General features: G+C 44.6%; 2 protein-coding genes across 6 annotated transcripts in view; one reads left to right on the top strand and one right to left on the bottom strand.

Annotated features, from left to right (window-relative positions):
* The window catches only part of LOC148139747 (uncharacterized), a 126,843-nt gene that overhangs the window by 19,043 nt on the left and 88,887 nt on the right, over positions 1-18,913 (bottom strand). The window contains exons 5-6 of one of the 3 annotated variants that reach the window (XR_015753419.1): positions 15,977-16,097; positions 3,158-4,267 (exon numbers count right to left, since the gene is read on the bottom strand). Coding sequence is in view for 2 of the 3 variants with exons in the window: in XM_087980255.1 (XP_087836381.1) it covers positions 4,246-4,267; positions 15,977-16,097 (143 nt within the window). In the remaining variant the exon portion in view is untranslated. Of the gene's footprint in view, positions 1-3,157; positions 4,268-15,976; positions 16,098-18,913 lie in introns of those variants that run through there. The other 2 variants (XM_087980255.1, XM_087980254.1) reach the window with 2 other exon arrangements.
* Positions 1-18,913, top strand: part of LOC122540450 (tumor necrosis factor receptor superfamily member 5-like) — a 210,596-nt gene that overhangs the window by 115,012 nt on the left and 76,671 nt on the right. The window lies entirely within an intron of this gene.

Here is an 18,913-nt window from a genome sequence, read left to right as displayed (position 1 = left end):
TTCCAACTTCACATCATAATGTCCAGAAAATTCTTTTTTGTATTGTCGAGAGGGATATTAAGGACAACTCTTCTGCTTTTCTTCAAAATTCTCCACTCGAGGAGCAGAAGAAGCAGTGGATTAATATCCCATCTGTGAGGCTGTTAATCAGATAACACAGCAATCCTTCAGTATTGCACGGAATGTCAGACTAGATTTTTGTGATTAAGTCTTGGAATGGAACTCAAATCCCCAACTTCTGAATCTGAGGTGAGAGTGCGACAGCCTTGTTGACACTCTTTATAATGAAAGGTATACTGCAACCAAAGGAGCACACCAATTTAGGGGCAACTGGTTGGTTCATTCAAATTATGCTTTCACATTGTTCTGATAGGGAAGGCACATTGTTTATTCAATTGTCTTCTAAACACCATCAATTCACAAGTTCCAGATGAAGTGCACAAGGTGACCGTATTATCATTAACAACAGGCAACTGTCTGAGAAGGAAGTTGCTGTTCTTACCAGATCCTCTCTCATAACCAACACAGTGTCACCTTGGACAGGGCTCTCTTCTCTGGTCCTCATCTCATCAACACTAACCAAAAATCAAAAACTCCAGACTGACACCAATCAGGACATTGGCACTTGATGCTGTTCCATATTACCCAAACTGCCATTCACAGTGACATAAGAATGTTGTGGGACAGAAGGACTAACGAACAACAGCAACCTTCCCATTTTCTAATATTTGAAAGAGCTGCCAAGAAAGCCTCAAAAGAACACTAACTGATCTGTGAAATATCAACTAATATTCATTCAGTTGCAATCAACACACTATCCTGATTTTTTGAAGTGGGGGGCAGTGGGGGGCACCTAACCTGCACATTTTTGGACTGTGGGAGGAAACTGGAGCACCCGGAGGAAACCCACGCAGACATGGGGAGAATGTGCAAACTCCACACAGTCAGTCACCTGAGGCGGGAATTGAACCCGGGTCTCTGGCGCTGTGAGATGATGAGGGACAACCTGAAGTACAGTTCTGGCCAATAATTCCAGATTCTGAAACACAGGACATTAATCAGTGCTGTCCTGAGGAAGGGTTATGCCCAAAACGTCAACTCTCTTGCTCCTCAAATGCTAACTGACCTGCTGTGCCTTTTCCAACGTCACACTTTATTGACAGTGCGATTCTTTGCAAATCCCATCCCCATCCTCATGCACTTTCTAAATTGTCATCAGGTAACAATTAAGAAGAATAATATGTTTTGAACACAAAAGCTGTTGAATATATTTAAGAATGAATTCACATTTGCAGTTGCAGCCACCTTACAATATCTGCACCTCAAATAAAGACCGCAAAATTAAGTCATGAAAACTTCAGTGCTGTAAGCATCAGGTGTCATTCTCAAGTTCCTTTATCTTTATTTTTCTTGAAACCATAAATGAAAGCATTTGTCGGAAAATAGTAGGAGTTTAAAATAAGGCTCCAGCCAAAGACATTTGCATATACAGGGTGGAAAGACACAGTAATTCAGAAAGGATTTCTACCTCCCCCTCTGCTGAAGTCATTCTCTCCTTTACAGAGGTGTTTCAGTGTGCCCTAATATTTCTCCCATCCCAAGCATTGGATGGAGGCAGAATTATGATCAGTTCAACATCTCAATACCTGAAGCTGAACAGATATCTTAGGGCAAATTACAAAATAAGTATGTACATGATTGCCAACTCTGTCTTCCTGCAAATTTAATCACCATGAGATCCCACCACCATCCATCCTGCTGAACTTAACACTTTTTCCCCCATATTCACTACTTGTATAAATAATATAGTCTTCTTGGAGCTAACTCAAATATAGTTCTATTCAAAACTTCCAGGGCATTAGTCCATGCATATGCAACCAGAAATCCAAATCTATCTCAACTATCATATCATTCAATTTTCTCTCCTGACCTTAAAAGAAATGAAGTATAATAGGTGCATTAATTCTTTTTCTAATCTCTTCACATTCAAACAAGACAAGGGAATACATGATGAACAGTGTGACTCTGGGAAGTACCGTCAATTAGAGGGACCCTGCTGTGCATGTACATCAGTCCTTTAAGGTATCAGGACAGGTGGAGAAAGTAGTTAAGGTGGCATACAGTGTACCTGATTTTATTAGCTGAAGCATAGAATTTAGGAGCACAGAGTTACGCTGGAACTATGTAAAATATTAGTTCGTCCACAGGTGAGTATTGTTGCAGTTCTGGAATCCACATTGTAGGAAGGATGTGATAGCACTGTACAGGATGCAGAGAAGGTTTATCAGGATGTTGCCTGGGCTGGACAGATTTGGTTATGAAGAGCGATTGGACACACTGGGGTTGCTTTCCTTACAGCAGAGGAGATTGAGAGGGGATATGATTGTGATGTATAAAATTACTAGGGGCATAGATAGGGTAGAGAAGATGAAATCTTTCCCTTTGGCCAACAGTACTGAGTTAGATTGACAAAAGGGGCAGAAGATTTAAAGGAAATGTGAGAAACACTTTTTCAGCCAGAATTTAAATACCAAGGGTGGAATCTGGAACTCTCCGCCTGTAAGCATGGTGTAGGCAGAAATCCTCATAACATTTAAATAGTATTTAGATGTGCACTTGCGATGCCAAGCTACACAAGGTTAAGGGCCACGTGCTGTAAATTGGGTTTAGAATACTTCAGTTGTTGTTTTTGACTGGCTTGGATGGGACGGGCTGAAAGGCCTTTTTATTTGCTGTAGATCTCTCTGACTTTGAGACTACGGTAATCTATGTGGCAGGAACATATGGTAACCTGTAACTTTTCTTTATAACTGTGTTACGACCATCCTCGAATTATAGAAAATAGGAGCAGGGTAGTCCATTTGTAACTTTGAGCTTGCTCTGCCATTCAATATGATCATGGCTAATCATTCAATTTAGTACCCTGTTCCCATTTGCTTTATCCTTTATCCCTTTAGCAAAAGGACTATATCTAACTCCTTTTTGAAAACATTCAATGTCTGGCTGCAATGATTTCCTGTGGCAGAGAATTACACAGGCTTACTACTCTCTGGGTTAAGAAATTTCTCCTTATCGCAGTCCAAATCAGTCCTATTTCCTATCCTTAAACCGCAGTTCTCTGCCATCAGGAACAATTTCCTGTGTTTACCCTAAAAAAGACTATTAGAATTTTATGGGTTTCTATGAAGTCCCCCTTCATTCTTCTACACTCTAAATATAGTGCTAACCAATCCAGTCTCAATTCTTACATCAGTCTTGATTTAGAGATGCCGGTGTTGGACTGGGATGTACAAAGTTAAAAATCACACAACACCAGGTTATAGTCCAACAGGTTTAATTGGTAGCACACTAGCTTTTGGAGTGACGCTCCTTCATCAGGTGATAGTGGAGGGCTCGATCATAACACAGAATTTATAGCAAAAATTTACAGTGTGATGTAACTGAAATTATACATTGGAAAACTGATTGTCTGTTAAGCCTTTCATCTGTTAGAATACAGTGATAGTTTCACTTCTTTCATGTGTCAATCACAAAACCTTTTTCAGATTAGCTGTTAACAATGGTGATAGCTAGACAATATGTTGAAGGTGTTAGCCCCCTGTGTTCTCTGTCTATGCCGTGATGTTTAGATTGATTCTAATCTAAAAAATGAGATAACAGAGTTCTACATGAATGCATGCAGTTTTTGAGCAAAGTACAATGTAACTGCAGGTACAAATTCATCCCACAAAATATGTGTGTGCATGTGGGTCTTTGTCTGTGTGTGTTTGTCTGTCTGGGGTGGGGGTTGTGAGTGTGAGAAAGTGTGCGTGTAGTGAGTGCAGAGTGTCTTAAGTCTGTGAGGGGGTGCATGTGTGAGTGTGTGTGTCTATAAGGGTGTGTGTGGGTGCCTGTGTGCATGTCTGTGTGTACCTGTGTCCTTGTGTATTTGAGAGAGTGTGTGTGTAGGAATATCTGTGTGTGTATGTGTAGTGCAATGGTGATCACCTGTAATGTGACATGAACCCTAGGTCCCGGTTGAGGCCCTCCCTATGGGTACTGAACTTAACTGTCAGCCTCTGCTTGGCCACTTTTCTCTGCTGCCTGTCCCGAAGTCCACCTTGGTGGTGGTCACCCGAAGGTCCGAGGCTGAATATCCTAAACACTGAAGTGTTCCGCAACTGGGAGGGAACCCTCCTGTCTGTTGATTGTTGTGCGGTGCCCATTCACCCGTTGTCGTAGCCTTTGCTCGGTTTCCCCAATGTACTATGCCTCCGGGCATCCTTGCCTGCAACGTATAAGATAGACAACGTTGGCTGAGTCACATGTGTACCTGCCATGTACAAGTTGGAAGGTGTTCCCACGCGTAATAGTGGTATCTATGTCCACAATCTGACACGTCTTGCAGCGTGCACTGTGACAGGGTTGTGTGGAGTTGTCCTGAGAGCCGGGCAGTTTGCTACGAACAATGATCTGTTTGAGGTTTGGCAGTTGTTTAAAGGTAAGCAGTTGGAGGTGTGGGAAGGTCTTGGTGAGATGCTCATCCTCATTGATAATGTGTTGCAGGTCACGAAGAACATGGCATAATTTTTCAGCTCCTGGGAAGTACTGAACAACGAAGGGTACCCTGTCAGTTGCAGCACATCAGCCTTGCCATCCTTGGAGTCAGTTTGGTAAATGTTTATTGCATTCTCTCTATAGCCAGAATACTCTTCCTCAGATAAGGAGACCTAAACTGCACACAATACTCCAGGTATGGTCTTACCAAGGGCCTGTATAACTGCTACAAGATAGCCCTGTCCCTGTACTCAAACCTTTTTGCTATGAAGGCCAAAACATCATTTGCCTTCTTCACCACTTCTGCACCTGCATGCTTACTTCCAGTGATTGATATACAATGGCCAGATCTTGCACCTCTTCCTTTCCCAATCTATTGCCATGCAGATAATAATTTACTGTCTTGCTTTAGCCACCAAAGTGGATAAACCTACATTTTGTCCACGTCATCCTCTGTGTCATGCATTTGTCTAATACTCAACCTCTTCAAACCATATTGAAACATCTCTGTATTGTCTTCACAGTTCACCTTCCCACCCAGCTTTTACATTTCGTTCCCTCATCTAAACTACTAACATATATTGTGAATAACTAGAAACCAGGCACTGATCCCTGTGGTATCTTGCTAGTTGCGGCCTGCCACTTTGAAAAAAACCTGTTCTTTTTTCTTACAATTTGTTTCCTGTCTGCCAACTAGTTCTCTATTCATGTCAGTGCACTTACCCCAATCACATATGCTTTAATTTTAGATGTTAATCTCGCATGAAGGGTATTTATTGAAAGCCCAAGTAAACCCTATTCACTGGCTTCCCCTTATCAACTCTACTAGCTCCAAGAAAAATCCTAGTGGATTTGTTAAATATGATTTGCTTTCACAAATCCATGCTGATGTTGTCTGATCCCACCATTGTTTTCCAAGTGTTCTGCTAATAAATCTTTTATAATGGATTCCAAAATGTTCCCCACTACAGATATTAGACTAACCAGTCTATAATTCCATTTTCTCTCTGTGCTGTGATTCTGTTCGCCGAGCTGGAAGTTTTTGTTGCAAACGTTTCGTCCCCTGTCTAGGTGACATCCTCAGTGCTTGGGAACCTCCTGTGAGGCCTGGCTTCACATGAGGCTCCCAAGCACTGAGGATGTCACCTAGACAGGGGACGAAACATTTGCAACAAAAACTTCCAGCTCGGCGAACAGAACCACAGCAACGAGCACCCGAGCTACAAATCTTCTCACTAACTTTGATTTTCTCTCTGTATTTAAATAGTGGTGTGACATTAGCTACTTTCCAGTCAAAGTCAGAATCTGTACAATCTTGAAAGATGACCACCAATGCATCGAATATTTTTATGACCATTTTGTTCAGTACTCTGAGATGTAGATTAATTGGATCCCGGGGGTTTTGGAGGCCTTTAATTTCATCACGTTCCACAACATTATTTCCCTAACAATGATTTCCTTCAGTTCCTTCCTTCATGAGACCTTGTGTTCCCCAATTTTTTTGAGATGTTATTTATGTTTGTCTCTTGAAACCAGAACCAAAATATGTATTTAATTGGTCTGGCATTTCTTTGTTCCCATTATAACTTCCCTATTCCTGACTGGAAGGGACCTACATTTGTTGTAAATAATCTTTTCCTCTTTCATACCTATGGAAGTTTCACAACCAGTTTATACATTCCATAAGACCATAAGAAACAGGAACAGGTGTAGGCTATTCGGCTCTTTAAACTCCCTCTACCATTTACTAAGATCATAGCTAGTCCAATACTCCTCATAATCCCCTCAAGTACTCCATTTCTCCCTCTTAATCAATCTTTGTCCTCCTTCACTGACATCTAAACTGCTCTCAATCCTCAGGTATGCTACTTTTTCTGGTCAATTTGTCTGCACTTTCCTTGTATCTTCTACCTTCCCTAATTTCCCTTGTTAGTCATGGTCAGGCCATCTTTCCTGATGTATTTTTGTGCCAGACAGGAATGAACAACTACTTCAGTTTCTCCATGTGCTCAATCAAAAATATATGAAAAATGTAATGTTCTGCTTCTGATGCACTCTAATTTGCATGCCATTATCCACACAGTTCATGTGTCCTCAGCATCATTTCCCCAGTGCTGGAGACAAACATTTCCCCTTCTAGTATACCTTTGCATCCTAAAACACTTCTCAATTTTCTCACTCCCACTCAGAGAATTACCTTAACTTCTTTTTCCAAGAACTTGCACTTATTCAGTACCTTAACAACAACTGATATTAATACGATATTGTTAGCAGACTACAAAATGCTTTGAGACAGAGTTTTTATCTGGACTGACATAGACAGTTAGAAAATCTCACATGATGTAGCTGATGCCCAAAGTTGTTTAAAAAGCTTTGTTAGTAGAAGTTTTAAAGGAACAGTAAGCTTTATTGAATTTTACTGGACCATACCAAGACACTTCAGGCCCTCAGGCTCAGCTTACCACATGAAATGGAAGCACTTCAAAGTCTCACATTACTATTCACTATAACAAAAATAGAGTCAAGAAATAAAAGAAAACAGGCAACACATTTTGAATATGCGTGACTATCCAAAGGAGTAACAATGACTTTCTTCTGTGACATATCACTCAATGATATGACATAGGAGGATAAATAGTTGATTTATCTGTCATGGATATTATTAGCAAGATGAGAATTTGTTGCTATTTACTCACACCCTTGAGGGGAGACTGCAAATAACCATCTTGAACTGCTGCACAATGTGCAGAATGTACTGCCAAGTGTTGTTAAGTGCAGAATTCCAAAATGTTTGATCCAGCAACATTGCAATGATGTTGACACATCTATAAGCCAGGATATCTTGTCACCTGGAAGGAAGCATGAAGCTGATGATGATAGCACAAATACTTGAAAAAATAATAACAGACAAATTGACCGGAAAAAGTAGCATACCTGAGGATTGAGAGCAGTTTAGATGTCAGTGAAGGAGGACAAAGATTGATTAAGAGGGAGAAATGGAGTACTTGAGGGGAATATGAGGGCGGCACGATGGCACAGTGGTTAGCACTGCTGCCTCACAGCGCCATAGACCCGGGTTCAATTCCCGCCTCAGGCGACTCTCTGTGTGGAGTTTGCACATTCTCCCTGTGTCTGCGTAGGTTTCCTCCGGGTGCTCTGGTTTCCTCCCACAGTCCAAAAATGTGCAGGTTAGGTGAATTGGCCAAGTTAAATTGCCTGTAGTGTTAGATGAAGGGGTAAATGTAGGGGAATGGGTCTGGGTGGTTTGCGCTTCGGCGGGGACTTGTTGGGCCGAAGGGCCTGTTTCCACACTGGAAGTAATCTAATCTAATCTAAACTGGTTCAGTTTAATGTACCCTCTGAAGACCCAGACTGATATTCCCAAGGGTTTCCACAATTTCTTGATTGAACTTTAGCATAACACTGAAGGAATACCCAGAGCAATAACCTAAATGGCCCTGTGTCTTCAGGGTTGCAATGATATTTTAGCAAAACTTTGCAAAATTCCTTTAGAAATTCATCCCTTCCCAAATTTTCTCCAGAGTCTGATTACCAGAACTAGTAGAATGGCAGGAAGTTTGCAGAAGACAGTTTGTTCTTATTTCCAGTAAAAGGATGATGCATCTATATTTTTGCCAATGAAAGTCATTTAATTATGCATTTTCAATGAATTGCATTAAGGGATGTGTCACCTTCGAAGCCAAGGGGAATAATGAGACCCCACTCCTACAGATGTCAGGTCCCAAACTAGCAACTGGCACAGTTCTGTCACAGTGCTCTGGGTCACAAGGAGCCTGCATTGACACTGTGCCTTGCTGATCCAAAGGGAAAGAATTCATTGGCGAAAGACTCTGACCCTCATGTGTTCCCAATGCATCTTGAGGTGCCTTGTAGCTTTGGCCTCTGCCCGAGTTTGGCGCTCTTTGGCCTACTTGACGGCTTGCTGCTACCGCTCGACTTGCCGTTGGACCTGTTCTGACACCATCCACTTTGATCTTCTTTACAAGTCAGCCACTGCAACTAATATGCAATCTGTGGATGACTTCATTGCTTCTACTGGCAGAAACCTAAATTCGGATCATAATGAACAGAAGACATTCTTGTCTTGGAGAAGGGTCTGTCCTGACACTTCAGTGCTGCTAGGTTCCTGGATCCAATTCATTATTTCCCATCCTCATTCTCTAAGGGGCCTATGTCCACTTTGGTGTTTCCTTTCCTTTTTATATATTGTAGAGAACAACTTCTTGTCCACTTTTATATTACTCCCAAGTTTACCCTCAAAGTCTATTTTCCCCCTCTTTGTTATATTTTTGGTCATCTTCTGTTCATTTTTAAAACTTTTCCAATCCTTTAGCTTACCACTGATCTTTGCAATATTATGTATTTATTTTTCTTTCAGTTTGGTGCTATCCTTAATTCCCGTGGTTAATTGTCAGTTTATCCCTTTCCTAAATTCCTTCTTACTGGTGATGTTTTTGAGTTATCAATTATGAATTAGTTTCTTAAACTTCTGCCATTGTTAATCAATTGTCTTTTCTGATAAACTCCGTTTCCAGTCCATTCCAGTCGATGTTACCCTCATTCCTTTGCATTCCCTTTATTTAAATTTAACACCATTGTTTCCTTTGCGATCATTTACACTGAGATGATACATTAAACCTCATTACACATTACCAGATCCAAAATAGCCCGATCTCCGATTGAGAGCGGTGCTGAAAAAGCACAGCAGGTCAGGCAGCAACCTTCCTGATGAAGGACTTATGCCCGAAATGTTGATTCTTCTGCTCCTCGGATGCTGCCTGACCTGCTGTGCTTTTCTAGCACCACACTCTCAACTCTGATCTCCAGCATCTGCAGTCCTCACTTTCTCCTGATCTCTGACTGGATCCACAATGTATTCCACACAGGTTCTAGGAAACCGTCCTAAAAATACCCTATGAATCTTTCCTCTGCCAATTCAATTTTCCCAATCTACATCAAGATTGAAAGTCATCCGTAATTAATACACTGCTTTTTTTAAACATGTCCTCATTCTCTCCTGATTTAATCTTTGTCCTACATATAGCAACTATTATGGGGGTGGGGTGGTGGGGGGGGAGCTAAAGCAGGATGGGTCATGCAGCATATGGGAAGCTCCTGAACACGAAGGTGATCCAAAGTGAACATATGTATAGCAAGTGTGTGCAGCTCAAAGAACTTTGGATCTGAGTTGATGAGCTGGACTCTTAAGTGGTAGACATTGTATCACTCACTGAAGGCGATAGTTATCTGGACATTTTGCTCCAACATCCCTCAAGCTGGATCATTCAAATTTGGTCTGTGGTCATGGACAGGAAAGAGTGTCAGCAAGTGAGGCTGATATGGAGACTTGGAGGTAAAATTCAATGAGCCTTGGCCACTGCAACTGCCAAATAGTTATGAAATTGTGGAGAGGGACACGCTGGCTTCCAAAGCAGAAGGACATGACAGCGTTGCAAGGCAAAAACAAAGACTGCAGATGCTGGAAACCAGACTCTAATTTAGAGTGGTGCTGCAAAAGCACAGAAAGTCAGGCAGTATCCGAACAGCAGGACAATCAATGTTTCGAGCAAAAGCCCTTCATCAGGCATTGCAAGGCAGCTATTTAGGTGATAATAGAGAGTGGAACAGGAAGTGACACAATGTATAAACGTATTATTAAAGCAAATATGGTCAAAGTCAGAGTCATAGAGATGTACAGCATGGAAACAGACCCTTCGGTCTAACCCATCCATGCTTAACAGATATCCCAACTCAATCTAGTCCCACCTTCCAACACAAGGCCCATATCCCTCCAAGCCCCTCTTTTTCATATACCCATCCAAATGCCTTTTAAATGTTGCAATTATATCAGCCTCCACCACTTCCTCTGGCAGCTCATTTCATACACCTACCACCCTCTGCGCGAAAAAGCTGTCCCTTAGGTCTCTTTTATATCTTTCCCTTGTCACTCTAAACCTATGCCCTCTAGTTCTGGATTCCCCACCCCAGGGAAAAGACTTTGTCTATTTATCCTATCCATGCCCCTCATGATTTTGTAAATCTCTATAACCACAGCCTCCGACGCTCCAGGGAAAGCAGACCCAGCCTGTTCAGCCTCTCCCTATAGCTCAAATCCTCTAACCCTGGCAACATCGTTGTAAATCTTTTCTGAACCTTTTCAAGTTTCACAACATCTTTCCAATAGGAAGGAGACCAGAATTGCATGCAATATTCCAACATTGGCCGAACCAATGTCCTGTACAGCTACAACATGACCTCCCAACTCCTGTACTCAATACTCTGCCCAATAAAAGAAAGCATACCAAACGTCTTCTTCACTATCCTATCTACCTGCGACTCCACTTTCAAGGAGCTATGAACCTGCACTCCAAGGTCTCTTTGTTCAGCAACACTCTCTAGGACCTTACTATTGAGTGTGTAAGTCCTGCTAAGGTTTGCTTTCCCAAAATGCAGCACCTCGCATTTATCTGAATTAAATTCCAACATGCCACTTCTCGGCCCATTGGCCCATCTGATCAAGATCCTGTTGTAATCTGAGGTAACCTTCTTCGCTGTCCACTACACTTCCAATTTTGGCGTCATCTGCAAACTTACTAACTGTATCTCTTATGATTGCATCCAAATCATTTATGTAAATGACAAAATGTAGAGTACCGATCCTTGTGGCACTCCACTGGTCACAGGCCTCCAGTCTGAAAAACAACCCTCCACCACCACCCTCTGTTTTCTATCTTTAAGCCAGTTCTGTATCCAAATGGTTAGTTCTCCTTTTATTTCGTGAGATCTAACCTTGCTAACCAGTCTCCCATGGGGAACCTTGTCGAACGCCTTACTGAAGTCCATATAGATCACATCTACTGCTCTGCCATCATTAATCCTCTTTGTTACTTCTTCAAAAACCTCAATCAAGTTTGTGAGACATGATTTCCCACGCACAAAGCCATGTTGACTATCCCTAATCATTCCTTATCTTTCCAAATACATGTACATCTTGTCCCTCAAGATTCCCTCCAACAACCTGACCACCAGCGATGTCAGGGTCACTGGTCTATAGTTCCCTGGCTTCTCCTTACTACCCTTCTTAAAAAGTGGCACCACGTTAGCCAACCTCCAGTCTTCCGGCACTCACCTGTGATGATACAAATATCTCAGCAAGAGGCCCAGCAATCACTTCTCTAGTTTCCCACAGAGTTCTAGGGTATACCTGATCAGGTCCTAGGGATTATCCACCTTTATGCGTTTCAGGACATCCAGCACTTCCTCCTCCCACAAAGGCAGCAAGGAGAAAGAAATTTAGGTTGGTATGGTGGCTCAGTTGTTTGCATTGCTGCCTCACAGCACATGGGACCCAGGTTCAATTCCAGTCCTGTGTGGAGTTTGCATATTCTCCCCATGTCTGCATGGGGGGGGTTTCCTCTGGGTGCTCTAGTTTCCAATGTGCAGATTAGGGGGATTGGCCATGCTAAGTTTTCCGTAGTGTCCAGGGCTATGCAGGCTAGTTGGGTTGACCATGGTAAAAATAGGTGGTGTGGGGGTCTGGGTGGGATGCTCTTTGGAGCATCAGTGTGGACTCAATGGCCTCTTCCCACACTGTAGGGATTCTATGACAGCTGCAAACACTCCTCCATATAATGAGACATGTAGCGCCCCAACACTATGGCATGCAGGGACTTCTCATGGCTCTTTGGGAATAGCCATCTACCTGGCTGATGTGCTGCACCGACTGATTGATCAACACATAACAGTACATTTGGAGTGTTCCATGTGCTCGAAGTCCTTTTCATCCCAGTTTCACTTAGAGGGGATGCCCTATACCATCCTTGGAAATCTTGCAAATTTTGTATTGGTTATGGCCAGAATTACTTCGTTTAAAGTCAGAAGCGATGAAATGTGCTTCATTTGCATGAGCCAATGACATGGTGGACCATCATCTGGGAGCAGCATTTGAACCACAAACACTTTAACACTGCATGCAATTCAGTTGATATAGCGGCAAATGAAGTGTGGCTGTATTTTTCAAGTGCAGTGTTTGTAGGTCACATTTCACAAACAGCAAGAGATGGCAGGGATGCAGCTTGTAATGGACACCCTCAGCATTTGAGTTCCACGTTGTTGTCAGGCATCCATCACCGAATAAAGAATCTGCATGTACACATTTTTCTTGGTGTACCTGGACAGTCCATTTTGACAAATTCTGTCTCCCCAACATTGGTGTGTAAATCTTCCATATTGACCACCAATATTCCTCCTTTTCCCCTGAGATCTGACATTATACTTTAATGATGCCCACCATGGTCCTGCATGCTTTCCCTCTTGGAGACCACAGCAGTAGTCACTGTCAATAGATCCACTAAAGCTATTCTTGCCCTTCCATTCCCAAACCTCTTTCCCCCCTCTCCACTGGTCAACATATGGACTCCCCAGGACTTAGAGCTTTCCAGCCCCATTAGAACATAAGGACTAGGAGTAGGCGTAGGCAATTCAGCCCACGAGTATGGTCCACCATTTTATAGGATTATGGTTAATCTCAGACTCCACTTTCCTGCCCACTCTCCAAAACTCTTGAACCCGTTATTAATTAAAAATTTATATCCTTCTTAAATGTACTTAATCTCCCAGCATCCACCACACTTCAGGATAGTGAATTCCACAGATTCATGCCCATTTGAGAGAAATAATTTCTCATCTCTGTTTTAAATCTGCTCCCCCTTATCCTAAAACAATGACCTCTCATTCTAGATAGCCCCACATGATGAAATATTCTCTCTAGGTTAACATTGCCAATCCCCCACACCATCTTATTTACCTCAGTTAGATCTCCTCCCCTTCTTCTAAATCCAGAGAGTATAGGCAAACCCCTTATCTCTGGAACCAAACTAGTTAACTTCCTCTGAACTGCCTCCAAAACAACAATATCTCTCCTCACGTAAAGAAACACTGGCAGCAACACTTCCCTACTTTCATGTCTTCTGCTTTAGCTGCTGTACTTCCATATTAGTTTTCTGCAATTCATACACAAGGACACCCATATCCCTCTGCAAGAAATTTCTCTCCATTTAGATAAAACATTGCATTTCAATTCTTCTGACCAAAATGGATAATATCACAATTGTCATATCAAACATCATCTGCCATGACTGACTTTAACAGATAGCCCCAGGAAAGGTCTGACCAGTCCACTGACAAAGTGTGTCCCTTATCACATATTTCTGGACCTTGAAATACAGCAGTCTGAAAGAAGGATTATATCCAAAACGTTGACTGCTCCACCTCCTGATGCTGCCTGGCTTGCTATGCTCTTCTGGTCCCCTGTTTGTCTACTTTGGATTCCAGCATCTGCAGTTTGTTTGTGTCTCACACTTGGTTGAGGGCAACAGTTTGCTCTGGAAGATCAATAAGTTTCAGACAGATGTAACAGCATTTTCACCAAGTTGAAGGTGCTCCAGGCATAGTTGTATGTTTGGCTCGGTCTGCATCCCAGGGATCAGCTTGTATTGCACAGGGTCCTGTGTCAGGGAGCTGCTCGCGATGGGCTTCAACAAAAATCAATGCATCTCTCACCAAACCTTTGTTGCAAGACACATTCTAGAATCGGCTATGCTAAGGTTTCTTTACCACTGCAGCCATTTCAAGAGCAGAATGCAGTGACACACAAAGTCCAGTTGTGGATGAAAGATCTCACGGGTTTTGCCCTTCTCTCTACCAGCCACATTACATCTTGGTGCTTGTTGGTAACTTGTGGTGATGAGACATTCTGCCAAACAACCTGGACAGTGTGCTCCAAGTCTGATCAAACGTTTCCTTTCTTCATAGGCTCAAAGTCTTTATGTATTGAACACTGCCTGTTATGGTCCAACAGGTTTATTTGAAAGTACAAGCTTTTCCACAAATGGTAGAGGTACAGTATAGTCCAACGACATGAATGTTCTGTGGCAACGTGGCCGGTCCCATCCTTCACAATCACAGGGACTGGTGGAGGTGTCAGCATGGAGTGCCACTTGGTATTTGTGCAGCAAAGGGTCTATACAGAGTTTGGTACAGCCATCAATCAAGTACAAATGTAGCCATCGGGATGAGTGCAATATTGGGTATGTTCTTCTACCTGCTCTATGTGATGTCCTGCTGACTCGAAACATTTTGAGTTCTAGGCGAAGTTGAAGATAGCTTGGATGAATACTGTGATGCAGGTTCAGGGTATGGGCCAGACCTACATCACATGTAACAACGCCAAAGAGCACCTCACACCTGATGACCAGGTTTTTACCTGCATTGGAGTCCCACACGCACAGTTTCTGCCTCAACCTGGCCATATGGTGGGTGGCATGGTGGCTCAGTGGTTAACACTGTTCCCTCACAGCAGGGTAAAAACAAGGACTGCAGATGCTGGAAACCAGAGTCTAGATTAGAGTGGTGCTGGGAAAGCACTGCAGGTCAGTCAGCCTGTCGTGTTAAGGGATGTGTAGGTTAGCTGCATTAGTCAGGGGTAAATATTTGAGATTAGATTACTTACAGTGTGGAAACAGGCCCTTCGGCCCAACAAGTCCACACCGACCCTCCGAAGAGCAACCCACCCAGACCCATTCTCCTACATTTACCCCTTCACCAAACAATATGGGCATTTTAGAACCTAATTTGCACATTTGTGGACTGTGGGAGGAAACCGGAGCACCCGGAGGAAACCCATGCAGACAAGGGGAGAATGTGCAAACTCCACACCAGGACCAACATCATCTATAAAATTCCATGCAAGGACTGCCACAAACACTACGTAGGACAAACAGGAAGAAAGTTAGCCACCAGGATATACAAACACCAGCTAGCCACAAAAAGACACGACCCTCTCTCCCTCGTACCCCTATACACGGATGAAAAAAACCCACCATTTCAACTGGGACAACACATCTATCCTGGGACAGACTAAGCAAGGACATGCCAGAGAATTCCTAGAGGCCTGGCACTCCAACCACAACGCCATAAACAAACACATAGGTTGAGATGCCATCTTTCAACCCCTTGGAATACAAACAGGAAATGACATCACCACAAACCCGATCCAGGACAAATACATAAATAGAAAGCAGGAGACAACAAGCTTCACTTCACTTGGAGGTCGCCACTGACGCCTCAGCTAAAAATGTAATCGTACAGGAGAGCTCTGTGCTCAGCAGCCTGAAGGAAGAAGATGGCTCGGTAACGTCATCTCAGGCTGACATCATGAGGATCAGCAAATCCTTCTATGCCAGTCTGTATGACTCGAAGCCAACCGACAGCGCGGCCTCCAAGTCGTTCCTGTCCTCTATCACGGAGGTCCTAGACGACGGAACACGAGAGAGGCTGGACCAGCCGCTATCTCTGGATGAGCTGACCAAGGCCCTCGAGTCCTTCAAAAAGAATAAAACTCCCGGAAGCGACGACTTACCGGTCGAGCTCTATTCCGCTCTTTGGGACTTGATTGGTCGGGATCTGCTGGAGGTGTATGTCAGTATGCTTCGGGCAGGTACCATGAGTGAATCCATGAGGAAAGGCATCATCACCCTCATCTACAAGCAGAAGGGGGAGAGGGAAGAAATTAGAAATTGGAGACCGATCTCACTGTTAAACACAGACTACAAAATCTTGTCAAAGGTCATCGCCAACCGGGTCAGGTCTGCTCTGGGATGGGTGATTCACCCTGACCAAACCTGTGCTGTACCGGGCAGGAAGATCGCTGAGAGTCTCGCACTCCTCAGAGATACGATTGCCTACGTGCAGGACAGGGGGGTGGACACCTGCCTCTTCAGCCTGGACCAGGAGAAAGCCTTTGACAGGATATCGCATACATATATGAGGGATGTCCTCTCCAAAATGGGCTTCGGGGAGGGAATCGCTAATTGGATCAGACTGCTCTACACCAACATTGTCAGTGCAGTCTCAATCAATGGGTGGGAATCAGATAGCTTCCCAGTCAGATCTGGAGTCAGGCAGGGCTGCCCTCTCTCTCCTGCCTTGTTTGTGTGTTGCATAGAGCCATTTGCCGAGTCCATCAGGAAGGATGCGAGCCTGAAAGGGGTGACTATTCCTGGCAGCGGGGGTCTGCAGGTTAAGGCCTCCCTGTACATGGATGACGTCGCCGTTTTCTGCTCGGATCCGCTGTCCGTGCACAGACTCATGTGCATCCGTGACCAGTTCGAACGGGCCTCGGGGGCCAAGGTTAACCGAGGCAAGAGCGAAGCCATGCTCTTCGGGAACTGGGCCGACCAATCCTCTATCCCCTTCACCGTCAGGACTGACCACCTGAAGGTGCTGGGTATTTGGTTCGGTGGGGCTGGGGCTGGGGCGTGCGCCAAGACCTGGGAAGAGCGGATCAGGAAGGGGAGACAGAAACTGGGCAGATGGGAGCAACGGTCGCTCTCCATCGCGGGTAAAAACCTGGTCATCAGGTGTGAGGTACTCTCAGTATTGTTATACGTGGCACAGGTCTGGCCTATCCCCAGAACCTGTGCCGCCGCAGTCACCCGGGCCATCTTCCACTTCGTGTGGAGATCAAAGATGGACCGGGTCCGAAGAGACATAATGTACAAAGACCGGTGCAATGGGGGAAAAAACACACCCAATGTAACCCTCACCCTGATGGCCACCTTTGTGTGTGGCTGCATCAAGCTGTGCGTGGATCCCCGGTACGCAAACACCAAGTGTCACTACGTACTGAGGTTCTACCTGTCCCCGGTGTTGCGAAGGATGGGCCTGGCTTCGCTGCCGCAGAACGCTCCGAGTAGTTGGACCGTTCCGTACCACCTGTCCTTCGTGGAGAAATTTATCAAGAAAAACACCTTTGACCACAAGTCCATCAGGAAGTGGTCAGCACGTAGTGTCCTTGAGACCCTTCGGGAAAAGGAGAGGGCAGATCCTGTCGAGCGGTTCCCTGAGCAGACTGTCAAAGCCATTTGGCAGAATGCCTCATCGCCAGAACTTTCCAACAAGCACCAAGACATAGCTTGGCTGGTGGTGAGAAGGGCTCTGCCTGTGAGATCATTTATGCACGCCCGGACTCTCTGCCGCACCGCACGCTGCCCTCGAAGCGGATGCGGGGGGGACGAGACTGTCACACACCTCCTTCTGGAATATGCCTATGCAGAGGAAGTCTGGAGAGGAATGCAGTGGTGTCTGTCGAGGTTCGTCCCGAGCAGCGCCGTGACGCGGGACTCCGTGCTCTACGGCCTGTTCCCCGGGACACACACCGAGACGAACATCAACTGTGCCTGGAGGATCATCAACTCGGTGAAGGACGCTCTCTGGGTGGTCCGAAACCTGTTGATCTTCCAGCTGAAGGAGTTGACACCGACTGAGTGTTGCAGACTGGCACATTCCAAGGTCCAGGACTACGTGTTGAGGGACGTGCTGAAGCTTGGGGCAGCTGCCGCCAAGGCGCGGTGGGGAAAGGCCACCGTCTAACATCTACCTGCCTAAGAAGAACAGGGGGCCCACGCAGTCATTTGGGCTCCGCTGGCGTCTCAGCTCAATGTAATCGCACCAACCTGTGAATAGGAATGATTACCCTGTTTCGATACGCAAAGAAATGGATCTTCAGGCCCGCCCGCACGAAATGGCGCAGGGCGAAGGAGACGAATAGTTTACTTTGTTTTTATATAGAGATGGAGGTGAGCGAGATAGAGGGAAATGCGGAGGAAACGTTATTATTTGATCCGAGTTTAACAAACGGAACAAAACCAGAAAATGTTGGGGAAGCTCAGCGTCTCTGAGGTTTCTGTGGAGAGAGAGAGAGAAAGCGTACATGAACGTCTTGGGTGCGGCTCTGGGAGCTTTAACATCGACAGAAACGGCGATCCGCTGGGTTTCTCCAGTATTTTGTTTTTATTTCACGTTTCCAGTAACCTCGGTGGTATTAATATATGAGCATAAAAACGGTGAGGAATGTATACCAAACGAACTTTGAAGAGAACACAGAAATGCTGAAGATTAGAAATAAACGTCTGCCTCCTGCTGGAAGTCTCGAAACTGCCGTTTGCTGATGGCGGTTTAAATTCAAATATTCAAATCTTGTCTGCAGATGAGGTCAAATGTCAAGGGAAAAGCAATAGGTAGAATGGGGGGGGCGGGGGTGGTTGGGGTGATGGTGATTGGTCAGAGCGGAGGTTGGAGCAGATAGATGGGAGGGAAGATGGACAGGTAGGACAGTTCAAGGGGGCGGTGCTGAGTTTGGTTGGATTTGGGATGGGGATGGGGATGGGGATGGGGATGGGGATGGGGGAGGGTGGATGAGGAAACAGATGAAATTGGCGTTGATGCTCTGTGGTTGGAGGGTTCCAAGGCGGAAGATGAGAAGTTCTTCCTCCAGGTGTTGGGTAGTTAGGATTTG

The sequence above is a fragment of the Chiloscyllium plagiosum genome, unplaced genomic scaffold, assembly GCF_037043375.1.
Source record: "Chiloscyllium plagiosum isolate Xiang-an unplaced genomic scaffold, Cpla_swu_hap1 HiC_scaffold_37, whole genome shotgun sequence".
Lineage (NCBI taxonomy): Eukaryota > Metazoa > Chordata > Chondrichthyes > Orectolobiformes > Hemiscylliidae > Chiloscyllium > Chiloscyllium plagiosum.
Note: the sequence above shows the minus strand (reverse complement) of the source record. Positions and strands in the feature narration are given on the sequence as shown.